This window comes from Barbus barbus (genome assembly GCF_936440315.1).
Source record: "Barbus barbus genome assembly, chromosome: 23".
NCBI lineage: Eukaryota > Metazoa > Chordata > Actinopteri > Cypriniformes > Cyprinidae > Barbus > Barbus barbus.
Genome location: NC_136751.1, coordinates 16,373,004 through 16,398,489, shown reverse-complemented (window position 1 = coordinate 16,398,489; position 25,486 = coordinate 16,373,004). Strand labels below are relative to the sequence as shown.

Genomic DNA, 25,486 nt, shown 5'->3' with positions numbered 1-25,486 from the left:
CATGCACTCCAATGACTTCTGTCATGACCTCTCAGACTTGTTTGCATGGTGAATATAGCAACATAGGTTCATGTTGGTTACATCTATTGCCAGGCGTTTTATTTATATAAGATTTATACAGATTTATATAGTCTACAGTCTTTTGTGAGTCCACATTCAAAATATACACAATTTGGTTAGTTACTGGTTAAAAACATCACTCAAAACTATACGGCAGAATTTGTGATGTGTTCTCAGTGGGATTATATACACATAACAAGCTGCTATTTTATAAAAACCTAATAACTAATACAGAAATATTAGTTGTAGGATATGAGTTGAGAGATCTAGGTCTAGTTGAGAGATCTTGAACTAACAGTTCAAAGGTTCATTGTAATAATTTTTTTTTATTATTCAGCAAGGATGCATTAAATTATTCAAAAGTAAGAGTAAAAACATTTATAATGCTAAAGCTATTTCAAATAAATGAAGTTCTTTTGAACATTCCATTCACCAAAGAATCCCACAATTTTCCTCAAAAATATTAAGCAGCACAACTGTTTTCAAAACTGATAAGAAATGTTTCTTAAGCACTAAATCAGCATATAAGAATGAAGGATCATGTGACACTGAAGTAATGATTCTGAAAATGCAGCTTTGCCATCAGGAATGTGACATAAAATAATAATTGCTCATTGTTACCAGGCGAGAGCTGCAGAGTGATAGATAGCTGCTGGAGAAATACATTATAAAAGAAAAATAGTTGTTTTAAAGTGTCCCTATTATGGATTTACTTTTCATGCAGTGTGCACAACTCTAAGTGAATGAAAACATCCCGCAAAATTTTAAATCTGAAGTGCACCGTGTATAAATTTATTGTCTCTTAAAAGAAAGAGTCGATTCTAAATCATTGAAATGAGTCGCTTTAAAACGAATCCCAAGCCGTTTCATGTTGCGCGCGCAAACATGGCAAAACATGGATTTTCGCGTTGGTCTGAATGAAAATGCAAATTCATTCTTTGCCACTAGGTGCCGCTTTTGGAGCGGTAAAAACTCACAAACGCTGCTTTAAATGAAATCAACCAATCACCGCAGATTAGCGTCATGCAAAGGAGGGATTTGGAAAAAATTAATCGTTGAACGAATCGTTTGGGAGTCGCTGAGCAAATAAGGTAAAAAAATTATGAAAATGAAAGTGTTTTTTGACCTTACATGCATGTCAGCCTGTTGTTGGGGACTCCCGAAACCAAAATATGAACCTTTCATATCCCATAATAGGGGCACTTTAAATTTGAATAATATTTTACAATTTCACAGTTTTTTTTTGTTGTTGTTGTTGCATTTTTGTTCATCAAATGCAGCCGAGCATCTTACTGACCCCAAACTTTTGAACGGTGCATGGTGCATATTATTTAAATTTTAAGTCTAATTTGAAGTCTTTGCATATTTACGTTTTCTTTACTCTTTTCCTGTAAAGATCTAGTGGCACATTAATCCACACTAAACAAAATAAACATTATGTAATCAACAGTTTGATGAAATGCTGTTGATTCATTAGGCTATGAAACTTTACAAAACATTCTATCATGAAATTTCTCTCTTGCACAGTTAGAGCAACTTTTCTCTAAAAGCAATTCAGTGTTTACACATTGTACAAGTCTTACTTTGTATTTATTTATTTATCCCAATTTCAAAGAGATTTGCAAGGAAATACTGTCTAAATTCATATCCTGTAGAGAAATATTTGACCTTTTAATCTGTATTTAAACTCTTGGTAGTGATTTGGAGGAAAACCCTAGATTTTGGGGTATTGAAACTGCCCTTCTCTTTAAACCTTACTGGCTTAGTAATCGGGTTAGTTACCAGATATTATGTTGTTTTACATAAGTACTGTACAGCTGTAAAATATAAGACCATTGGTTGTAACTAATGTGAAGACAAGGGTTGTTATGTGCTACCACCTTCTGGCTGCTGGTTATTGGAATAAATGTCAGATTTAGAGATTTTGCTATATGTGCTTAAAAAAAAACATTTATTTTCTACATTTCTCTTCTTTGCTAGCATGATTCCGAATCTAGTTGTCTAATAAACCTGACATTGTACATTACCAATATTGTTATAATTCGCTTTGGATAAAATGTTTAAATGTAAAATGTGTGGCTTATGTACTGTATAGGGCAACAGATTATTTTTTATAAGAAAAATGGACTGCATATTTAATCTTCTGAAACTTCACTGCAAGACATGCACAATAAAATATACAGAAATGTTCTTTATTCATTTAACCATATAGAATGCAGACAATAATACAAGAATAGAAAAATACAATATTTATACAATAATTGAAATGCTTTATATTTACACAGATTAAAGGTTTAAAACAGAAGAAGCCGTCTACTTCTTGTCATCAATTTTCTTAGTCGGTTTCACTGTTATGGCAGTGCCAAAGAGTCTGTCCCAGTGACTAAAGAAAGGTGCAAAGTTGCTGCTGGGTTTCTGGTGATGTATATCATGGGCCATCGCTCCTCCAAGAAGCCCAAAAGGAACCAGGTGGCCAGGCGAATAAGGCAGGTCATAGCCAATATGGTCTTCCACAGACATCCAAATGCTGAAAACAGAGAGAGTCCATATGGTCAGAGGATGGCACTTGAGCAAGATGGGATTGATGTTGCTCCAGAAGCCCACCGTCATCAACTCCACAGCGCTGAGGTGCTGGGTGGACCAAGAGAACGGTGAGATGTAATCGTGATGGATGGCGTGGACCCATCTGTACAGGTGAGTGTTTTTGTGGTGCACCAAGTGCCAGCAGAAGTACTGGGTGTCAAAGATGAGCAAAACACCCAACGTGCCGGAGATCAGTTCCCATACTGTTGGAGCAAGTGCTGGAAATGGAGGCACAGGCATCACTACATTGGTTATCAACACAGCTGGAAGCACAAACACTAGATGATTGTACACCGCCGTTCCCAGAGTCCTCAGCATCATGCCGACAGTGGGACGGCGCTGCTTTTGGATCTTGTACTCAAAGAGAGGAGCTCTCTCTCCCAAGACATCCAGGATGGCGAAGGGGACGCTGAAGATGAAATAGCAGGAGAAGGCGAGCAGCACTGGGAAGAATGGAGACGAGACCAGGGTGTAGTGCCGGAACAACAGGTAGTCCCACAGGGGCTGAAGAATACGGTCAGAAGCCGTGGAGGTTGGGAGCCGAAGAGCAACTTCACTGATGTTCCACATCCTGCTGCTAGATTGAGCAAATGCAAGTGAATGCTGATTGGAATAGCCCAGCCCTATTTATACTGCTGAGCCAGACTTGGACCTCCTATCAAGCCATGATAGGGCAATTTCTCTTCGGTTTTCTCAGCCAATACCCCCCAACCCGACCTTTCCAAGACATGAAACAAGACCGCTAGTAAAAAAAAAATGTTATGCTGGATTACTTCCTTCAAATCCTGGTGCAAAAGAAAAGCTTTCCCAAAAACCCAAGTCTCTCAGTCTCTTTAATGTTTGGGTTATTGAATGGATCATTTCTGTCCATTTTTTCTGAATCTACAGCTGGTACAACCAAATAGAAATAATAAATAAAAAAGGTTAACTTAGACGTTTACATGTAACTCACCAAAAACCTTGCAAGGACCTTCAACTATCCAGATGAAAAAATAACTTTTTCCACCAATTCTCCTGCTTTGATACAACCAAATAATCCAATAATAACCAAAAATGCATTTAGATTTATATAATAGTTCAAATGTAACTTTACCTATTACCAATAACATGGCAAGGACCTTCTACTACCCAGAAGACAAAATAATAAAACAGTTCAAAGAATCAAGAGTGTGTAAAGTTTTGAACTGGACCATTGTGTAAATTCAGTTAATTTGTCTTGTGAAGTATATGTAAACATCTTTCATGTGAAAATAGCTTATTCAGGGCAGTACAATATATAATCTCCCCACTTTATTGAATCTACAGCTTTGGTACAACCGAATAAATATGAATTTTAAAAAATCATGCAAGTATAAATAGTAGCTTGAATATAACTTGCGCTATTAACAATAACCTAATAAGGACAGTCTATGATCCAGAAGACAATTTACACCAATCATTCTGTTTCAAAGAATCAGTAAACCTTTTGAACTGGGTCATTTGTGTAAACTCATTTATTATGTTGTCTTTTGGACAATATGAGGTCCGCTGAAACCCTCCACCTCCCCCAGCTCCACCTTTCTAGATCTTCTATGGAATTTATGTATGCCCATTCATACAACAGTAACATATCTTACATGTTCAAAGCAGCAGCAGTGTTTGTAGCAGATCTAGTCCACCAAGACCAACATTGTTATATCAGTATTTTTTTTATTTATTAACATTTTGAAGATTCAAGGGTGTGTAAACTTATGACTACAACTGTATTTTACATATCCCATTCCATATTAATTATAACAACAACAAAACATTTTTTTGTACAATTTTATTTCAATTGCAATCATAGAAAATACACATAATATTTTGCATTCCATATTTTGGTTATTGCACTACTACATTTTGGATACAAGTATCCATAATTTGACTTGGTTGCATTTTGAAAAAAAAAATTATAATAATGAAAGAGAGAGATGATGTCCAGTGACTAAGTAAAAAAAAAAAATCTCACATCATAATGATTGTAACCTTTAGCAAACTTCTGAAGTCTAAATGACTTGATTAGCATCCTTTCAGGTATTCGTAAGCAATCTAAAACCAAATATGTATTGAATATATGCACATGTAATGTGTTTTTTTTTTCTACTAGCAAACAAAAAGAGAGGAGATGTACAAAAAGTGTGAACAGTTTCCATGTTATGCTGAATATATGCATGTTGTCGAATGTATTTTATTTCAAATTCATCGTCCATGGCAAGAATTTTTTTGTGAAATCATTTGAAAAGAAAATCTAAAAATGTGATTTGATGACTTAAACATGTTTAAGTACCTGGCCATGTATCATATGATTGGCTGAAAATAAGATCCTCTGGTATCTTTAATTACTTTTTTCTTTATTATTTTTCTTTGGCACCGTTTTACATGTATTGGCGTATTTTTGCCGGTCGTTCCTGTATAGAAAAATAAGATAATTAACAATAATAAATGATAAGTTCATATACAGTTCAGAGACAAAAAAAAAAAACATGATCAGGCCAATTTGTTTAGAACACATGGGTGCAAAAAAAATAAAAAATAAAATAACCTACTATATCCTAGGCTTGTCAACAACTATTAGTTTAAGGTTAAATGTGACACTGTACATAAGGTATTGATCAAACAAAATATATGGCATTGCAACATATATAACAGAAGGTAAATGTTATACTACGCTATATTTCACTGCCACAGGGTTTATAAAGTATAGGGAAATCAGCACATACCTGCTCATCTTTATCTTGTTTCTACAGCCCTGTCCGCCCTCCCAGTGGCTTGTGAAGGCCTCTCTTGTCATCATACCTCCACAACTAATGCATGGTTTACCATTGTTGTATGGCTAGAAGAAGAAAATAAAACAATAAGACAAGTCAAAAGTTCTAAGTATATTAGAAACCAGTGGTTCTCAACTGGTGAGTTAAGACCCAAAAGATGTGTTCAGATAAAGTATTGCAAAAACAATACTACATGGAAATGCAAAATGCAATCATTCCTATATTTTTTTTTGTTAATGTCAAAGGCCACTAATATTTTGGTGCAAAATCATTTGGAACAGACAGTTTGCACAATATGTCTCATTCTCATTACATCAAATGGAGGTTCACATGAAGCATAAACAGTTTGTGCCAACCACTTTGTTTATGGGGTAAATTATTTTCTTGAAATCACTGAAATTATAAATATTTAGAATCAAAGCGATTTGTTTTTTTTTTAAACATTTAGAATTAAAAATATTTTCATATTCAATTCAGTTCAATAGGAAAATTATTTAATTCTAAATGTTTTAGATTCTAAATACTTTAAGAAAAGTACATTAATTTGGTACGGTGTCATCATTCGATGTCCAATGGAAAACCTAGATCCTGAAGCAAAACCAGAAAAAACCCTTTGCTGACTCCTAGTTTTGGGAACCAATGTCCTGCGTTCTTGTTTGTCTTGGCAAAATATGGGTCAAATCCTTTTTGTTGCAGTCACAGTGTTGTAATATTTCCAAAAACCACAGGTTTAAACAAGCACAAAACCAGTCTAATTTGCCTCTAATTTCAATGCAATATCTGGGTTAAGGGGGTTTAAGGTGAAAATAATCCTCATCCAGTCAGCCGGACAGCTTTTCTCCTGCTGACCTGTTCTTTGGCACAATAGCCGCAGATCATTCTGGTGGCCAGCTCCATCAGGTGGTCCTGATGTTCATCATGGCACACGTCACATGGGTACACCCGACCACAGCATGGAAATCTATCAGAAGAGACAGTTAATACAAGACGGCTGCCCTAAATATGAGCCAAGGGCACTTTATAGGTCAAACAAGAGGACGTGGCGATACACAAAGCTTTCTGCTACAAAATAAACCTCTTACAGACTCAGACAATGTTCCTGGTAGTTACCTTAGCCACCGGTGACTTTGTCTGAAATGCCTGCAGGCTCCTTTATCGGGTAGAGGTTTCCCTTGCTGAACCGCAGGGTCTCTGTAGCGTCGAGTATATTGGGCAGATGCACCTGTAAATTCAGTAAATAACAATAATTTGTTACATTTATATGCCGCTTTTCACACTAAATTCACTTTACAGAGAGGGTCGGGAATCTCCTTAACCTCAAGGCACCAGAACATGCCAGATAACTGTGGAGATATGAGAGATACCTCAGGACTTTTAATGACCACAGAGAGTCAGGACTTCAATCTAAAGCTAAATAACTGTGGCTTTTTCCCTATATGGGGCAACAGGACCCCCACTTTGCTGACTGTACTAACATGTAATTACAACAGCAACCTTTGTTGTACCAGGGGGTCTCCCATCCTCATCTGACCAGACTTAACCTCGCTAAGCTTCAGTGGGAGACCTGATGCTGGCGGTAAATAATCCCTCACAGCGAGACTAACTCTAGGACATCAGTGCACAAGAATTAACAACTGGACAGAATCAGTGAGGATATAGGACAGGTTTCAGACCTGTCTGATTTCTGGGCTCTGGCTGAATGAACTGGAAACGGGTCGCCTCCACAAAAATGCTGAGTTTGGTATGACAATGTTGGCAGTTTTGCTCCCAGTTTTGCCCATATGTCAGATTCTAGAGAAAAAAGCGAGAGAGAACAATTGACAATAATATCATAAGCATTTCCATTCTTTAAATCCTCCAGAAAAACATATTGCTGATGAGATGTGGTTATCTGACAGTGTCAAATTGTATGGCTGTCAAAGTAATGTGTTAAATCATAATATATCTGAAGTATAATGCCAATTGTCATCTCCAGTAAATCTTCATCAGACCTGAATTGTGTCCTCCTTGTTGCAGTTAAGGCAACCCACACTGAACACAGAGTCCTTCAGTACCAGATCAACAGGTGCAATTGCGTTAAGGTCCAGGTAACCCAAAACATCACTGTAGTGGTGCAGCATACTCGGTCTGAAGGCAGCCCTGATCCCTGCTTGACAATTTTCACACTGAGCAGTACAGGTCAGACGCCCCGTCAGGGTCAGGTCAGAATCAACTTTACACCTACAAGGAGGGGCACATGGTTACTTTGCACTCTTGCCTGAGGGCATTTTATGATAAATCAGTCCTCTAAAGAAATAAGTATGATAAATAATCATAATGAAATGTTTTAGTTTTAGTTTAGTAAATTCACCTGCTGCACTTCAGGGACACTGAGATCTGTTTAGCTGCCACAGTAGCTATTTGTTCTCCCAGCTTCAGACCCAGCAGTTTGATTTCAGTGCCTCTCCGTCGCTCTCTTGTTTTTATGTTCTCCACCTTCTGGCTGCTTTCTTCTCCATCACTACCGAAAGCGGTCTCATCCTCTTCCTCCTTATTCTCTACTCCAGCTTCATCTCGCTCTTCTTCCGCTCCCTCCTCCCTTGAAGCCACAGTGAGTGACACTATACGCTCAGGAGTTTCCGATTTCCTGGATGTGCTCTTAAAAACGGTGACCTTGATTTGCTCATAGGGGACAAACTGTATTCCAGCCTTCTCTAGGTCAACATCTTTCTTCAACTGAGAAGAGAGATTCGAGAGTAACTGATACTACATCTAGTCCATTCACTGACCATCTGATGCATACTTTACACAAATTTGATTGGACAAGCTCTAATCTGATTGGCTGACTTATATTCTCAGGTAAGTGTGAGTCTCACCTGCCTGGCTCCCTCAGTGAAGAGTTTCTCCATACTACGGTCCAGCCAACGCAAGTATGGCCTAAAGAGTAGCTCGACTCTTCCCATCAGCTGATTAGTGGCATGTTTAGCCTTCAGCCATTCTTCTGAGGCCTTCTGCACATGTCTGCATTCACACAGCATAAAATATATACACTTACTGATTTCAGTTCACATTTGCATGTGTATAATCAGCAACAGTTCTTCTCACCGCCCCATGACTGATGGCAAGTCCTGGTCTTCAGGGATATCCACAGTGAAAACCTATGATACGTTAGCTTTCATTAGCAAAAACATAGCATATGTTTTAACATCAAATTTAAAACATTTCAAACATACACACCTCTTGAGGGTAACGCTCAGGAAAGCTGACCATGATGTCCACTTCATTAAGATCAAATGGCTGCAAAACAGAAAAAACAATGATATCTACGAAACTACTGTAGTTCATGTCATGTTGACATCATCAGTATAATTGTAACATAATTGTATCCAGCATGCCAGCAAAAGTTTGGAATAATTACATTTTTATATAATATATATATATATTAGTGCTGTCAAACGATTAATCGCATCCAAAATAAAAGTTTTTTATTTACATAATATATCTCTGTGTACTGTGTATATATAAATACACACACATACAGTCTATATTTAGAAAATATTTACATGTATATATTTATAATATATATTAATATATTTAATATATAAACATAGCATATTTTTCTTAAATATATACATGTATGAGTGTGTTTTTATATATACATAATAAATATACACAGTACACAAACATATAGTATATAAACAATTTTTTTTATTTTGGATGCGATTAATCGCAATTAATCATTTGACAGCACTAATATATATATATATATATATATATATATAATTTCAAACAACTGTTTTCTAAGTGTACAACTATATTCCCACTATTCTCACAACTATTTACCCCCCCCCCCCCCCCCCCCCCCTTCTTGCTCTGTACCTTCCTTTCTTAAAACTGCTATTATTACCCCTATAGCATAAGAAATCGGGGGCTGACTCATTAAATTTAGAAAATTACAAGTTTATTAAATTAAATTTCTAATTTGCAATTTATTTCTAAAATCTTGGAAAAAATGTTCGTAATAATCTCTTCCATAATAATTTTTTTCAGCAATTTCAATCCGGCTTTCATCCCTACCATAGTACAGAGTCTGCTATTGTTAAATTACTAATGATCTGTTATTGGCAGCTGATTCTGTTTTATCAACAATACTTGTCCTTCTCGACCTGAATGCGGCCTTTGATACCATCTTGCATAAGCATCACTGGCACCTCCTGTCCTGGTTGTAATTAATTCAAATTTTAAAAATTTCGATCAAGACATCTACATTTACCACTGGTGTCCCTCAGGGTTCTGTTTTGGATCCACAGCTATTCATCATCTATTTACTCACTCTTGGCCATATTTTCAGGAAATATGGTATCCATTTTCACTGCTATGCTGATGACACCCAGCTCTACCTGTCTTTCAAACCCTCTAGCTCTTTTCCTCCACCTTTCTTGACCAGATGTTTAGCTGAAATTCAAGACTGGCTTTTAGCCAACTTTCTAAAATTCTGTGAATTTCTCATTGGTACAAAATCTACTCTGACTAACTGTGATTGTTTTTCAGTGGATATCGATCATAATGCAATTTGTCCTTCTCAGTAGGTCAGGAGTCTGTGTGTCATTCTGCACAATTCTCCAGTTCTCCAATGTCTACACTGGATACCAGTGAAATATCGCATCGATTTTAAAATTTTGCTTCTCACATTTATGGCACTTCACAACCTTGCTCCACCGTACCTTACTGACCTTCTCCTTATCTATACTCCTTCACACACTCTCAGGTCTTCACTCTCGATTTCTCTTGTGTCGCTGCATATACGCTTTAAGCACCATGAGAGCAAGAACTTTTAGTTATGTGGCCCCTCGCTTATGCAACTCTCTCCCCCCGATATACACAACAGTGACAGTCTGCATACTTTTAAATCTTGTCTTAAGATTCATCTCTTTACCCAAGCTTTTTTATAACTTGCTCTTATTAAGCCTCTACTGTATTTATGATGCATGTATGCAGTTGTGCTGTTGAATGTTGTAGTGCTGGCAGGATCTGTCTAATGTTACTCATTTTTTACCATTTTGCTTGCTATAATGTGACTTTGGGTGTTTAGAAAGGCGCCATTAAATTAAATGCATTTGTATTATTACTATTATTATTATTAAAATTTATTTTCTACTATGATGGCAAATTAGATTTTTTTGCAGTCATCACTAAAATCTTCAGCATTTATAACTGAAAATCTTTAAAAATGATTACAGAACATAAAATATATACTTTGATCTACTTTGAAGTCCATTCAGACTTGCGTAATATTCAGTACATTTGAATGAGTTATGCAAACAAGCATTACATGAAAGTAATCCATTCTTAATGTTTCATTCAGTTTTGTTCAATCAGCTGTATGCTACTGGTATTAAGGATTGGCAAACATGTCAGTGCTCTCTAATTCCTATTAATACTAGCAAGAACTTTACCATTTGGCATATGTTTGGTCTTTGGTTGCTACTTTGTACATTAATACACTGTGTGGTCTATACCAGGGGTGTCCAATCCTGGAGGGCCAAGTGTCTCATAGAGTTTAGCTCCAACCATCTCCAACACATTTGCCTGGATTTTTCTAGTAAGTCTGAAGACCTTAATTTGCTGGTTCGAGTGTGTTTAATTAAGGTTTGAGAGAAATTCTGCAAGAAAGTGGCACTCCAGGAACAGCTTTGGACACCCCTGGTCCATATAATAAGTGTTTACCCAGTCAGGATCTGTGGATTGAACCGTGACTCTGTAGTAGGTCAGCTGTCCATCTTCTCGCTCCTGCACAATGAGTTTGTCTTTTGGAAATCTCTTCGTGAGCTGAGCGATCTCAGTGGCTCTCAGCTGCTTGCAAACCTCATCAGTGAGATCAGGCAGTTTGACCTGCTCTTGACTTTTAACTGGTCGTCTGGCCGGAGCAGAAGGCCTGAAGCTGCTCCTCTCTTTTGGGCCGTGAGGCTGGTCCTCCACGGGTGGAAATTGCTGTGGATGCAAGAAGCGACACCGGTCCTCCATTGCACAAAACCCAGACAGGAAGTAGCGGCAGGGTCGTCTGGCTCTCTCTTGCTTCACAGGTGCAGTTCTGTGGCTGGATGAAGGCGGACGCTCCTCTGTACCAGACTGTCTGTTTTCACTCATCTGCTGCAGTGAGTTTAATGGGTGACCATCCAAATTTCCTTCTTTCACTTTGAGAGTTGTACCGTTCTCTTCGTCTTTCTGTGCACTTGCAGCTATTTGATGAAGAAAGCGGCACCTTTTCCCATAGTAGCATCGCCTGCCCTGAGAGTAGAAGCGACACAATTGCTGCACCTGACCGGACTTCTGTGAAGTGTCCTTACTGCTAATCTCAGCATTTTGGCTTAAATTGTCATTTTCAGTGTCAGCTGACACGGATGAAGAGGCTGGTTCATCCCCAGGAGCCAATGACTGTGAAATAAAATAAAACAGCCTGATATATAACACTGTTATATAAGACAACGTCCTCACATGAACAACATGCAATTTCAATGTTTGATGCAGCGTTTTTTAAAAGCGATACTTCACACAAAAATGTCTTCTTTTGTGTTTAAATCCTAACTGTGGATAATTTAACGAGGCCCTTGTCTCTTAAAACCATGTTCCCACAATTTTTTTTTGTAATCGTTCAACAATAAAACACTAGTGTATTTGTGTATAGAGCCACTATAATAATCTGCTGAAAATATTAGCCTAAAACCTGATTTACATGATTAATGTTACATTGTACCTTAAAGTACCACGGGTTTCCCTGTAAACATGCTATTACATAAAAGTGAACATTGAACACACTCACAAGCATGTACTACTACTGACTAAAAGTCTGTCTTTTAGACAGTTTGTTTCAGTAAACCTTCACAATACAGATTTGATAGCTTTTAAAACTCTCTAAAGGTGCATCAGGTGCATGTTCATGCAAATTTGCAGCGTTGACCAACAGAAAACTGCTGGTTTGAAAGTGACTTCTGTGCAAGCTGTGATTCTTTTGACAACAGACAACTGACCATTTTGCTGACCAAAACCTTTTGCTAATTTGACCATAACATAACATCCTAATAAAGCCGGTCTGTGGTTTTACAGTGCTGTAATTTCATATTATTTTAAGGTGAGCTTAAAGGGTACATGGCTATGAAAATCACACAGCTTCAGTGTGACATCAATAAGTATAATTTCATAGATATTGTTAATAATAGTTGTTCATATTAAAATATATATGAACTTAATACATGACCTAGACTATTTATTTAGCAAAATCCTGTCATTTTAATAAATGTTACATGAAATGTAATAAAAATTGTTGCTGCTCCAGTTAAGCTCAGAGTGCTCTCTTTAAGCTCTTCCACATTGAACGTCTATGTAAATACTTCATAAACAGACTTTACATATATACTGATGCTTGTCACTTTAAGTTAAATTAATCGATTTCATATGAATTCTGTCAACTCAAATCTGCAGACTGGCTCTAACCTTTGGCAACTAGCATCAACTTTTCCAGACTGTAAATCTAAAATCGGGGCAAAAATCATGTAGTGTATTCCAGCCTTAAGAGACTAGATAAGTTTACATTCATTTAAAAAGAGGTTTCATAATGAGGCTAGTTTCGGTGTTCATCCTCAGGAATTAAATGTTTTATTGGTTTGTTTTATTTGATTTTTGAATGTGTTACTTAGCTGAACGTGGACTAGTCTAGATGCTACAATGTACTTAGATGACACTTCACTATGAATATATAACCGATCGACTTGAAAGCCTTGTTGCTTGATTTTAGTGATCTGTTTTTGTGATTGACTTTGTACCTTCAAAAAAAACATTTTTACAATTATTGTTTTCAAATTTTCCTTAAAATAAAGAATACATTTTAATAAAACATGATGTGAGCTTAATGGGAACAGGGGTGTGCTTAAAAAGTACAAAAATGTACCCATAAAGCACAGCCAGACTTGTTGAATTTAATGATGTATATCTTAATTGAAATGTTTTTTGTCATTTAAAATAAAATTTAATATTTTTGTGTGAGAGATTAATATTTTATTTTAACAACTTTTTGTACTGATGTAAAAAATCTTGATGTAGACTTCCAAAATATATTACTGTATGTGTCTTTCTACATACATAATAAATGTACACAGTGCACACACACACACATTATATAAACAAAAACCTTCATTTTGGATGCGATTAATCATTGCCCAGCACTTTAGACAGACAGACAGACAGACAGGTAGGTAGGTAGACAGACAGACAGACAGACAGGTAGGTAGACAGTCAGACAGGTAGTCAGACAGACAGGTAGACAGTCAGACAGGTAGTCAGACAGACAGGTAGACAGACAGACAGGTAGTCAGACAGACAGGTAGACAGACAGACAGACAGTCAGACAGACAGGTAGGTAGACAGACAGACAGACAGACAGGTAGGTAGGTAGGTAGACAGGCAGACAGACAGACAGGTAGGTAGGTAGACAGGTAGGTAGACAGTCAGACAGACAGGTAGGTAGGTAGGTAGGCAGGCAGGCAGACAGGTAGGTAGGTAGACAGACAGACAGGTAGGCAGACAGACAGGTAGGTAGACAGACAGGTAGGTAGGTAGACAGACAGACAGACAGGTAGGTAGGTAGGTAGACAGGCAGACAGATAGACAGGTAGGTAGACAGACAGGTAGGTAAACAGTCAGACAGACAGGTAGGTAGGCAGGCAGGCAGACAGGTAGGTAGACAGACAGGTAGGCAGACAGACAGACAGACAGGTAGGCAGACAGACAGACAGACAGGTAGGTAGACAGACAGACAGACAGACAGAAAGGTAGGTAGGTAGGTAGACAGACAGACAGACAGACAGAAAGGTAGGAAGGTAGACAAACAAACAAACAGACAGACAGACAGATAGACTATTTGTAGATTAACTTGAATAGATTTCACTTTTTATGAATTTTCCCCGTTTTGAACAGCAGGTGCCGCCAGCCTGTGGTGTTTCGAGCTCAAATGATTTCGAAACAGTGAATCATTTTGCGAAGCAGCTGGTTCAGTTGATTCAGAATTTCAAGAAGTCTAAGTTAATTTCCTCTCGTCACTCATGTACATTCTGATACGTACTAACTCCTTTACAACCTTGGTTTTTAAACTATGCTTTATTAATAAAATCATCTTAAATTAACAATATCCAACTGATCACTGAAAAGAGTCGACTCCCAAGTCATTGACGAATCGACATTTCTAGCACGCACTGTGGGATCCGGAAGTCCTGTTAAACCTGAAGTTCGACTGTTTAAAATACGTTAACATGTTGGTTTGGTTTACTTATGTGTGCGTTTAGGTGGACTGGACCTGACAATGTTCTGAATTAGAACTCTGATCAAAATTGCTGGTGGATGTCACCAAACAGACGTTCGCCACTAACCTGCACCACATCCGCACTTTCTGACTCCATTAGATCGGATAGCACACCTTGTAGTCACTGTAAACTGTTCAGTACTTCAGTACTTATTGCTGTCGCTCTGCCTCAGTACGTTTGCGTTTATGTTAGCATAAACATGCGCCTTTCAAAGATTGGGAGGCATACGTGAGATATGTTACGAGACCAGACGCTTACTTCCTCCAGGAGGCGCTTTGCTGGCTCTTAAAGTCTAATTCTTAATTCATCCGCTTTCAAATCTCAAGACGATTCTTGCATTACTGGAGACATTTCTACACCAAAAAGTGTAATCGTTTTAATCTATTAACTGGTACCTGGCATGCCAAAAAGAGAAATGAAAATCTGCTCAAGCTACCTGTACTAAATGATTTTTTAAAAAAGTTTTACGATGTAATCATGATGCGCTGTAATTGGTCCAACCTGACCAGCGCGGAGGAAAGTAACACGCACCACGTGACACCAATAGCGCTACACTTCCGCATGGTTCTGGAAAAGGTGCGTTTCTCTCTCGGGCTATGAGGCTGGTCCTGTGGATGCCAAAAGCGGTCCTACACTGCACAAAATCGATACAGGAAGTAGCGACAGGAACGCCTGGCTCTCTTTTGCTTTACAGGAGTAGTTTTGCGGCAGAATGGGGCCGGATGCTCTTCTGTACCAGACTGGCTGCTGTGTGGGTCTGATGCGCGACCGTCCACATTTCTTTCTTTCTCTTTGTGAACTGTACTATTCTCTCTCTTTCGTTGCGCCTGCAGCTCTCTGATGAAGAAAGCGGCACTTTATCCTGTAATAGCATCATCTCCTCCTCTGAGTGTAGAGACGGCACGATTGCTACACCTGCCTGGTCTCATTATTAAATAATTTACTTCGGAATAATATCAGTGAGACATTTTAATATTCATTGATTTCATAATACACAGGAAAGAACTGCATATTTGGACCAATCATACCTGACCAATTAGAGACAACGTATGGGCCAAAGCCACGCCCATTCAATCACATTCTATTTGCTGATTCTTTTCGCATCGTTTGACGTAGACGTCTTCGACGCCCTCTTGCGTCACGGAGTGGAAAGACAACAGCGCGTATCCGGACAAGCAATAAATTCACATCCAAACTGTCTTAAACACTCCTTTTACTCCTAGAATGTAAATAAATATATGTGTTACATTGTATAACTAATGTCTACATACACCCCTCAGACACCTAAATAATTTAGAAACCGAATAAAGGTATAAATATTTCAGTACAAAGTCATTAGATACCAGGTAGGCTACCTGAGCCACATGAAACAGCCAGGACAGAGGATGATTTAGAAAGCTAAACTATTTTAAGTTCTATTTGTTGAAATATAGTCAATCAGTTACTGAAAATGACACTAGTTCAGGTGTTTGAGACCATTTGGGAGAGCTTCCAGTCAAAAGACTCAGTTTTGCAGCCTATGTGGGACTACGTGCGACTCAACCACTCTGAAACTCTTCGGTCTCCTCTCTTTCCTGTGATTCTGACCGTAGCGTCGTATTTTGTTCTTTGCCTACCCTACCTAGTCTGCGACATCATGGGAAAGAAGTGGCCAGCTATTAACCGGTACAAGATCCAGCCCGGCAAAATGCCCACAACTGCAATGCTCCTTCACTGCAGTGGAGTTACTCTTTATAATCACATACTTCTGGTGTTTCCTGCAGCAGTAGCCCAGTGGATGTGGAGACCACCTGTTCCCCTTCCTGAACAAGCACCTACATTGCTTGAACTTGCTGGTGGAGTGACTGGAAACCTTCTTCTTTTTGACTTACAGTATTTTATCTGGCACTTTTTGCATCATAAGATCCGCTGGCTGTATGTGACTTTCCATGCTATCCACCATAATTACTCCGCCCCATTTGCTCTGGCCACACAATGCCTTGGTGGATGGGAGTTGGTGACGGTGGGCTTCTGGACCACGATCAACCCCATTCTGCTGAGGTGCCATCTGCTCACCACCTGGATGTTCATGGTGGTCCACGTCTATGTATCGGTGGAAGACCACTGCGGATATGATTTCCCTTGGTCCGCGTCTCGTCTGATCCCATTTGGTGTTTATGGAGGTCCGAGCAAGCATGATGTGCACCACCAGAAACCTAATACTAACTTTGCACCCCATTTTAGTCACTGGGATAAACTGTTCGGCACTCATGCTGATTTTAGTTTTGCTAAAACTCAGTGATGAGCATGCATATATGTAAATATTACATTTGCATGTTTTGGTTGCTTCAGGCAGAGCTTAAACAATGCAGAACTTATAACATAAGTTTTCACTTTGACTTTATTTGTATAGGAACAGTATGAAAAGCATGATTTTGGTCCAAAAATAAATAAAATAAAATAAAACAATACATTGAGATGACAGTACAGGCTATAATTTACATATCATAAGCACAGGTATAATTAGTCAATTGCTGAAAATATCATTTCAGTTCTTCTTAAAAATGTTGTTTAATTCAAAGTGTTACTTGCTGTTTCTTTGTAATTATTTGTGAAATTTACAAGCAATTTCTTAAAGAAAATAGTTTCAAAGGAAATTTTACAGTATTCTTTTATTTATTTTGATTTTATTTGTATTTTTTGTGGGTTTTGTGGATTTATTTGTTTGGGTCCAAACTGTGGATAGATAGATAGATAGATAGATAGATAGATAGATAGATAGATAGATAGATAGATAGATAGATAGATAGATAGATAGATAGATAGAACTATATATATCTTTTTTTCTTAAGCTATGAAACAGGTGTGGAATGGAAAATATGTAAATTAAATTATAATTTTTTGTTCCTCCTACATAATAGAAAGACGCCAACCAAGCATGGCAAACTCAAAAGCGAATTTTCACAAGAGGAAGTTTTTTTTCTTTTTCTTTTTTATAAGGAAAGCAGATTTCTCAAAATAGACCGCAATTAAGTAACCTCTCATTTCAAACCTTGTTTGAATCTCTGTGTTGTAAATATTCTTTGTGTTGTTTTTCAAGACTAAATTTGAATATTTAAACATTTGTTGTTTGTTTCATGGAATAGTTATGCAGTCTTTAATGAGCTTCAGCCATGTGTTGGGTGCATGCATAGGCCTACCATTGATCTGATTAATTGTGATTATGCAATTCAAGGATGTAACAGCAGGTGTCAGTAAAGAGATTACTTAGTTAAATCCCATCTTGCATGCAACCCTTTACTTTCTATATTAAATAGGCTAAGTTGAATAGCAAGAAAAGATGTCGTTCTTTGCAGTTACAAAAAAATACAAAATTATTTAGTATTTTATGAAGAAAATGTGAGTGGTTCGTGCCGGTGCAAAACATGTAATGCTTAAGGCATTGTTAAAGCCAGCGCTACTAATAAAAGTCTATAATAAAAAATATAACATCATCAAATTTCTGTGTCTCCGTTATTTCCTACATAAACCTCATAATCGAAGGCTTTTGAGCCAGTGCCGATGAGAGTTCGTGAGCTGGCCGCTGGGTGGCGCTGTTCCCGGATCAAACACAGCAGTGGTATGGCAGCCAGGAAACAGACAGCCATCTTATAATCCGCAGCCAGTTTGTAATATTTGCAACTTAAACGGCCTTTTCCATTTTTTAATGATGGGTCAGTGTGGAATTACGTCGTCTAAAACCGTTCTGGTGTTCCTGAACCTGATATTTTGGGTAAGTTGGATGTGTTTGGGGCAGAATTTGGGAGTGCGTCAGTGTTGTCAGATGGACACAGTCAGGTGTCGAGGAGCTGCATTATTACACAAACTCCTTTAAATCACTAATACGTGTATAAAACCTGCTAAATACATGCATATGTTGCGATATTTGATATGCCTATTGTGTTTATACTTCATTATTTTAAAAACTGCTCGTTGCTGTGTATTGCAGTGTTTGTTTACATATTTCCTGCAGTATTAATAATTCTACATTGATCACTGTAAAGCCTAATAAACATTGACAGTATAAGATTAGTGATATTTATATGTCTTTTAGCCTTGAATATGCGTGAGTGAACTGGCAAGTCACCCTCATTGTTTCCTATAGCCCCAGAGCAGGTTTAGTTTTCACGTTATTGTTTGACATGTTAAACCTATTCCTCCTCAGGGAATTTCTTTTGGAAACAGTCCTGAAGGATAAGGCTAATAAAGACTAATAGCAGTTTCCTCAAACGATTCCATCATTACACAAAACAACAAAGAACGCCTTTAAAAAAAACAAAACAGTTCACAATGACTTTGCAGTAGGATCAGATGTGAAACATTTTACATTTTCTACAAATTATTTCCTTTTAATAGCCCTGTAATATTGTTTTAATACAGTACATTCAAGTTTATCATAGTAATAATAATTAAGGTTTGGTAAAGACTTGGTAAGGTTTGGCAATATCCAGGCAAATAAGAATAATAAAAAAGTATTTTCAATTTATTAAGCGGATCTTATGTAATTATAATTTGATTTCATAAAATCCTAGCTAAAATCAAATAAATATAATTATTTTGATTTTATAGGTGTTATAAAGATTAAAACCCTTTAAAGTTAAAAAATAAATATCTATAAAAGTCAATATAGCCAATTAGTTAAGGTATTTAGGTGAATTTAGACATCACAATGATATATTGTACAATATAAAATTAAATATTTAATATATAATTTAAAAACCACTTCGAGGATCTACAAAAGGGGGAAAAAAGTCTGTTTGAGTAGGATTTTAGTAGCAATATGCTGTTTTTGTTTTTTTTTGTTTTTTTTTTTAATCCCTTTTTTCATATTTCAATCGTTTAAATTGAAATATGCGACATTTCCACAGCCAATGTTAAAAACAAAATGGGGTTCGCACATTGGGTTGGACTGAACTGGGGCATTGGTGGCAAGGTTTCACATTTAAGACCTAAACTGAGCTGTATGACCTGTAGAAACACTACTCCACCTATCAGCTGGATTTTCCTGTCTTCGTTTGTTTGTTTAATCTCTTTAATCTGGGACTGAATGAAGTTTAAAGTCTCCACCTGACAGATAAAGGTAGTATGACAATATCCTCTTCTTTTTTAGGGATCAGGCTGCTTTATTAAATCTGTGTTCATCATGTCAGAGCCTGAGAGCTGTGCTAAACTGATTCATAGGGGGTTTTATGGTTGCAGGGCACTTTTTATTCCTGTCTTGTTTCCTTATAAGAGGATAATTATCCACATTTCTGTGTGTTGACCTTTAATTTTGGCTGATGGTTTTCTCATTGGTCAGCATTCCATATCCTCCTTAGTCATTCTTACTTTTGAAAGTCAAAGTGACATGAAGTTGTGTTTGGTTCCAAATACTTACCCTCAGTTGCCTTTATCCTAAATTTCTAATTTGATTGTCTTTCTGTGAAAACGACTGCACTAAATAAATCCAGTAACCGATTTATAATCTTATCTAATTTAATTAATGAGATTAACATAACTCTTGGCATAGAATCATATCATATCTGCTTTCATATAACTAACCCTCTCTGTTATCTCCTTATAGGCCGCTGCTGGCATTCTCTGTTATGTTGGAGCCTACGTGTTCATCACGTATGATGACTATGACCATTTCTTTGAGGATGTGTACACCCTGATCCCAGCCGTCGTTATTATCGCAGTCGGAACGCTGTTGTTCATTATTGGACTCATTGGATGCTGCGCCACTATCCGAGAGAGCCGCTGCGGTCTTGCCACGGTTAGTGAACTGTTAAGTTTCCAACACTGCCTTAGTGTTTTCCTCAAATTAATACTTTTATCCACCAAGGATGCATTAAATTACTCAAAAGTGACAGTAAAGACATTTAAAAAGTTACAAAAGATTTCAAATGGAAAAAAATGTATGATGGTTTCCACAAGAATGTTAAGCAGAACAGCTGTTTTCAACATTGATAATAAACAACTTGAAATGGATAGTTTGTCATTGTTCTTATATCTTGCCCTGCTAAAAACCGCATTTCCTTGCATCTCTCTTTTGCAGTTTGTCATCATTCTTATGCTGGTGTTTGTGACTGAGGTGGTTGTGGTGGTTCTTGGCTATATTTACAGAGCCAAGGTGAGTCCTGCATTGAAAGGAAGTCAATATTTATAGAAATTGGAGTGCCTGCATCTCTTTTGTTTTTATGTGAAAGCTCTTCTCACATTCTCAAGCTCTTTCAGTTGTGTGCAAAGGTGAACAATGTAATACCTGCCTTGTATTGTACTGTGCTAGACTACAAAAATGTCTCCTCCTACATAAAGAATGGATGTCAGGGTCAGAAATTAATGGAGGACAAAATGAATAAAAATGCCCCTCAAAATTCAAAATATCAACCAAAAGTGTCCTTTTATGAGTTCTATTATTATGCAATTAAACAATATTAGTGCTGTTTTTTTTTTTTTGTTTTTTTTTTTTAAATGTCACTAAATGTGATTGCAAATGTGATATTGATTTTATATTTCAACACACAAGAAGTTAATATTAAGGGAATTACATTTTAGATGCACAACATTGTCTGTTTTTGCTATAGTTCGTGAACGAAAATGGTTCCAAATGAAGCTACAGCAGAACCGGTGCATGTCTCAGAGCAACAAATGAATGAATCCACATTTTAAAGAAATGAGTTAATTCGTAAAGTGCAACATTTTTGTTTCTTGAGTGAATCGGCTGTTTGAATGAATTGGTTGAATTCCTTGTTTAAATATAAGAATCTGACTTCAAAGAGAGTGCATACATTTGATACGTTTTTAAAGAAATTTGCCCTTTGAAAATGCCCTTTGATATCAATTTACGGGGGAAAATATTGACCCTTAATGGCATGCTAATTTGTGTCACTGGTGGATGTGTTTGTAGGTGGAAGACGAGGTCAATCATTCCATCCAGAAAGTGTATGATGAATACAACGGCACCAACACGGATGCTCCCAGCCGCGCTATTGACTATGTGCAGAGACAGGTAAGACTAATGAAGTGTACAGAATGTTGTTATATTGTTATATCCCAACCCTAATAATAAAATCACCATAATGTCTTTGAAGCTCCATTGCTGTGGCATCACCAACTACTCAGACTGGAAGAACACGCGCTGGTTTAAGGAGTCTAGGAACAACAGTGTGCCACTGAGCTGCTGCAAACCCAACGTGAACAACTGCACCGGCTCCCTCTCACGTCCCGGAGACCTCTACCCTGAGGTGAGAGACGTTTGAGAAATGTGCGCATGTAGCCGATGAAGCAAAGGAAACCTGCATGTGATGTTAATGTATCTGTTGAATCATCTTAGGGATGTGAAGCCCTGGTTGTGAAGAAGCTGAAAGAGATTATGATGTACGTTATCTGGGCTGCTCTGACGTTTGCTGCAATTCAGGTATGCTGTTTAGATTTTTTCATTTCTAGTGTCAGAGTGCCCCTGAATTAATTTTTTTTTTCTTCTTTTTTTTTAAATTCACATAGTGGAGTGTTATTAGTCATGAAAATGCATAATAAATCAAGGTTTCCCAAACGGGGGTTTGTGAGTTGGATAGATGAAAAAATTATTGCTGGTGCTGTGTGAAAATTGTGATATAGCTTAATGCTATTATGAAAAAAAGGCTACGATTTAGTGAAATAATTGTTTAGTCTGCTGCACTGTGCTTCAGAGGGAAGCGTGGCACTGTGTTCACGTGAGCACCTCATGATCCAGAGTATTCAGTGTCTCAGTGCTTCTCGGTTTCCAGTAAATTCAGCTGACTTCATCTTGGCATGCTGTGCACTATTTAACAAGTATTTGGGAATGTAATGTGTGCCAGATTTAATTTCTTTACACATTTGCATAATTTACAATATTTTTGTGGACAGAAGTTTAAAGCATTTCATCAATATTCCATCTAACTAAAAGCTTGAGGGTTTGAATGTTTAAAGGTGAAGAGTTTAAGACATAAATATTAGTATTGTAATCAGTACTGTAAAATAAAAGTATTCAAACGATCAAATATCCTTTTATTTTACATTTATAAAAGTAATTTAAAACAGTAATATATTGTATGCATTCATTTTTGTAATTGCAGTTAAAATACCCTTTTTTTTTTTTTTTTTTTTTTTTTAAGTTATTGTTGTTATGAGTATTTAATTTGATTGGGTTTCTAAAACGTTTCATAAAAAAAAGATTAAATATTTTATTTGTTTACTTGCATGTCATGGAAGCATTAAGCAACATCAGAGAACCATGAGAATGTGTTGTTAATTTATTGAAATATTAACTTAACTTCTCAGGGGGTACTTTTAAGTAAATATTTGACATTGGCTGGGGTTCGGCTGACAAGAAGGTTTGGGAACCCCTTGTTTAGACTATGAATCAACAGTGCAGAGCTTGTACAGCAGCTTCAGCGTGTCTCTTTTGTCCCCGTCAGACAGAGCTCTGGGACTGCAGCACTCGGGCAGCGTCAGTATGTGCTTTTGTTGCCCTGTAGCTGCTGAATCACAGACTTTGACATTCATACTGTTCCAAATACCCTCTGGGGCGTAAAGGCAAATAAGACAGCGTCTTGGCAAGCCCAGCACATGCCAGTGACTTACACATGGTTACTGACTCAGTCTGCCTGAATTAACAAGCAAGAACTGGGGCAGTAGGTTAGGTTGTTCTTGGCAAACTTGCATACATTACACCAGATGTCTTTTCTTTTCATTTTTTTTTTAATCGTCTGAATTTACTGATTAAATTTGTCTGGGCCAGTGTGAAGAATTCATCTCATTCTTTTGTAGACTGTTGTCACAAAGGTAATTTGAAATAACGGCTATTGTATATGCCGGTAATGTGCATTTCCTGCCACAGTCCGCTTTTTTGAATCATCTGTTGAAGATATTGAAATGGAGAGATTTTCCTTTTTTTTTTTTTTTTTTTTTTTTTTTTTTTATATACAATAAAACAGTAATATTGTTAAATATTATTATTTAATAATATCTGATATAGATGTTTTCAATTTTATAATGCATTTTAAAATGTAATTTATTCCTGTGGCAAATGTGAATTTTCAGGGACCATTACTCCAGTCTTCTGTATCACATGATCCTTCAGAAATCATTTTAATTTGCTGATTTCATGCTCAAAAAACATTCCTTATTATTATCAATGTTTAAAACAGTTGTGATGCTTAATATTTTTGTGGTAACCATTATAGTTTTTTTCAGGATTATTTGATTAATAGAAAGTAAAAAAAAAAAATGCATTTATTTGAAATAGGATTTTTTTGTATAAATGTCTATACTGTCAATTTTGATTAATTCAATGCATTTGTGCTAATTTAAAAGCATTTTTAAAGAAACCTTTGAAAGGTAGTGTTTATGTAATTTTTCCAACCATCTGACTCTAGTATTTTAACTACACTAGTCAATATAATCTTTAGCAAATCTCAATTCTTCATACTATTTATTGTGATGTTGCAAAGCCTAAAATTACTTTTACTCTCTACTTTATTTAAACCGAAATAATGTAGAATTTTAATATCAGCAATTTATCATCATCAACCAGAATTGTAGTATTTATTCTCTTAACATGTACCAGTGTAGACATGTCATATCATATCATATCAGTGAGTTTTAAATGGAGTCGAACTTTATTTTTCCTCCAGATGCTGGGAATGCTGTGCGCTTGTGTGGTGCTGTGTCGCAGAAGCCGAGACCCGGCCTACGAGCTTCTCATCACCGGAGGGACGTATGCATGAAAAAACCTAGCAGACAGACTCTCTCTTTTCACGCACACACACACACACACACACACACACACACACACACACACACACACACACACTGGGCTCAGGGTTCTGTCGGTCGAGGTGGCACACTGGATATGCCCTAATTTATCTCTCTTTCTACACACCTTACACAGGGTTTGCTCACACATTGCACTGGTGATGGGTGAAACACAGTGCATACTATTTATTTATACAGTACACATCACTCAAAATGACTGCGTTTTAATTTAAACCTTTGTTTTTCTCTAAGGCGTCGAGCCAGACTGCAAAATGGCAGACAGACAGTTTTTAATCCCGTTGAGAAGACTCTAACACTATAAAAGTTAACACTTTCTCTTCCTTGTCTCTATTATATGGAGTGGAAGATGCAGATATTGTATGGAATAATATGTGGAATGTATGCTTTCCTCATTTGTTAGTTTGCACTGTGTGTACGGTTTAGTTATATATTACAAATACCAAGATGGTAAATGGTTGGGATGGGAAAATGCTTTGATGCGAGAGGATCGACTCGTGCTACTGCTGTCTCAGATGTCACCCATCACCAGTCCGCTGCTCAGGGACAGTGGCAGTGTGAGAGACAGGTCTGGATTGACCACACAAGATTGCTTGGCATTGTGGGTCCAATCGTACAACTACATGTTCAAAATGGGGTTCACATGTTAAGTGTAAAGAGGTTTGGGGGATGCTCTAGATGCAGTACCTACCATTTACTTATCTTCTTTTCCTCCTTTTTCCATTGCTTACAGTGTGACCATTACTAGTCTAGTAATATAGAGAGTTTAAAGTTAGTTTGGATAACATGTAGGTATGTCAAACAGGGTATTATTTTAAAGGAATGTACATGGGGAGAAAAAATGGTGACAAGCTTGTAATTTCGATCTTAAAATAAATGTTTCATAAGTTGACACCTGTTGTTTCATTTCTTTGATGTGAATTATATTAT

At 37.1% G+C, this 25,486-nt stretch overlaps 4 protein-coding genes across 5 annotated transcripts; 2 read left to right on the top strand and 2 right to left on the bottom strand.

Moving 5' to 3' along the window:
- Nucleotides 1-2,373: 2,373 nt before the first annotated feature.
- LOC306843008 (cholesterol 25-hydroxylase-like protein 1, member 1) lies at nucleotides 2,374-3,213 on the bottom strand (the record flags this gene model as incomplete). The annotated part of the gene is made up of 1 exon (XM_079374254.1): nucleotides 2,374-3,213. One exon carries the CDS (start codon nucleotides 3,211-3,213, stop codon nucleotides 2,374-2,376), a length of 840 nt encoding a protein of 279 aa, XP_079230380.1.
- A 1,128-nt stretch (nucleotides 3,214-4,341) lies between these two features.
- On the bottom strand, nucleotides 4,342-15,757 carry LOC306843354 (uncharacterized protein). Its single transcript, XM_079374796.1, has 12 exons — nucleotides 14,828-15,757; nucleotides 11,136-11,843; nucleotides 8,646-8,705; nucleotides 8,514-8,566; nucleotides 8,285-8,429; nucleotides 7,780-8,144; nucleotides 7,421-7,649; nucleotides 7,103-7,220; nucleotides 6,540-6,651; nucleotides 6,279-6,390; nucleotides 5,382-5,494; nucleotides 4,342-5,069 (listed from the first exon to the last, which is right to left on the bottom strand). Exons 1-12 carry the CDS (start codon nucleotides 14,855-14,857, stop codon nucleotides 4,997-4,999), a joined length of 2,118 nt encoding a protein of 705 aa, XP_079230922.1. The 5' UTR covers nucleotides 14,858-15,757; the 3' UTR covers nucleotides 4,342-4,996.
- Nucleotides 15,758-16,211: 454 nt separating this feature from the next.
- LOC306843007 (cholesterol 25-hydroxylase-like protein 1, member 2) lies at nucleotides 16,212-17,042 on the top strand (the record flags this gene model as incomplete). The annotated part of the gene is made up of 1 exon (XM_079374253.1): nucleotides 16,212-17,042. One exon carries the CDS (start codon nucleotides 16,212-16,214, stop codon nucleotides 17,040-17,042), a length of 831 nt encoding a protein of 276 aa, XP_079230379.1.
- Nucleotides 17,043-18,294: 1,252 nt separating this feature from the next.
- Nucleotides 18,295-25,448, top strand: LOC306842544 (tetraspanin-3-like). 2 transcript variants are annotated; one of them, XR_013781774.1, is made up of 8 exons: nucleotides 18,353-18,512; nucleotides 20,343-20,534; nucleotides 20,817-20,891; nucleotides 21,669-21,770; nucleotides 21,853-22,005; nucleotides 22,095-22,178; nucleotides 24,418-24,696; nucleotides 25,089-25,448. XR_013781774.1 is itself a non-coding variant. In XM_079373476.1 (7 exons), the coding sequence occupies exons 1-7, from the start codon at nucleotides 18,447-18,449 to the stop codon at nucleotides 24,508-24,510; spliced, it is 765 nt and encodes a 254-aa protein (XP_079229602.1). In that variant the 5' UTR covers nucleotides 18,295-18,446; the 3' UTR covers nucleotides 24,511-25,448. The 2 variants fall into 2 exon arrangements, 1 of the variants encoding a protein (XP_079229602.1); XM_079373476.1 differs by having other exon boundaries at nucleotides 18,295-18,512; nucleotides 24,418-25,448.
- Nucleotides 25,449-25,486: the final 38 nt, after the last annotated feature.

Bases quoted from the DNA above. Each gene is read 5' to 3' on its own strand.
- LOC306843354 (XM_079374796.1), bottom strand. From the start codon at position 14,857: ATGGAGTCAGAAAGTGCGGATGTGGTGCAG. The intron at 8,706-11,135 runs GTAAACACTTAT...TCTGTTTTGCAG, and splicing joins AATCCACAGATCCTGACTGG to CCATTTGATCTTAATGAAGT. The intron at 8,430-8,513 runs GTGAGAAGAACT...GTGTGAATGCAG, and splicing joins TTGCCATCAGTCATGGGGCG to ACATGTGCAGAAGGCCTCAG.
- LOC306842544 (XM_079373476.1), top strand. From the start codon at position 18,447: ATGATGGGTCAGTGTGGAATTACGTCGTCTAAAACCGTTCTGGTGTTC. The intron at 21,771-21,852 runs GTAAGACTAATG...ATGTCTTTGAAG, and splicing joins TTGACTATGTGCAGAGACAG to CTCCATTGCTGTGGCATCAC. The intron at 22,179-24,417 runs GTATGCTGTTTA...TTTTTCCTCCAG, and splicing joins TGACGTTTGCTGCAATTCAG to ATGCTGGGAATGCTGTGCGC.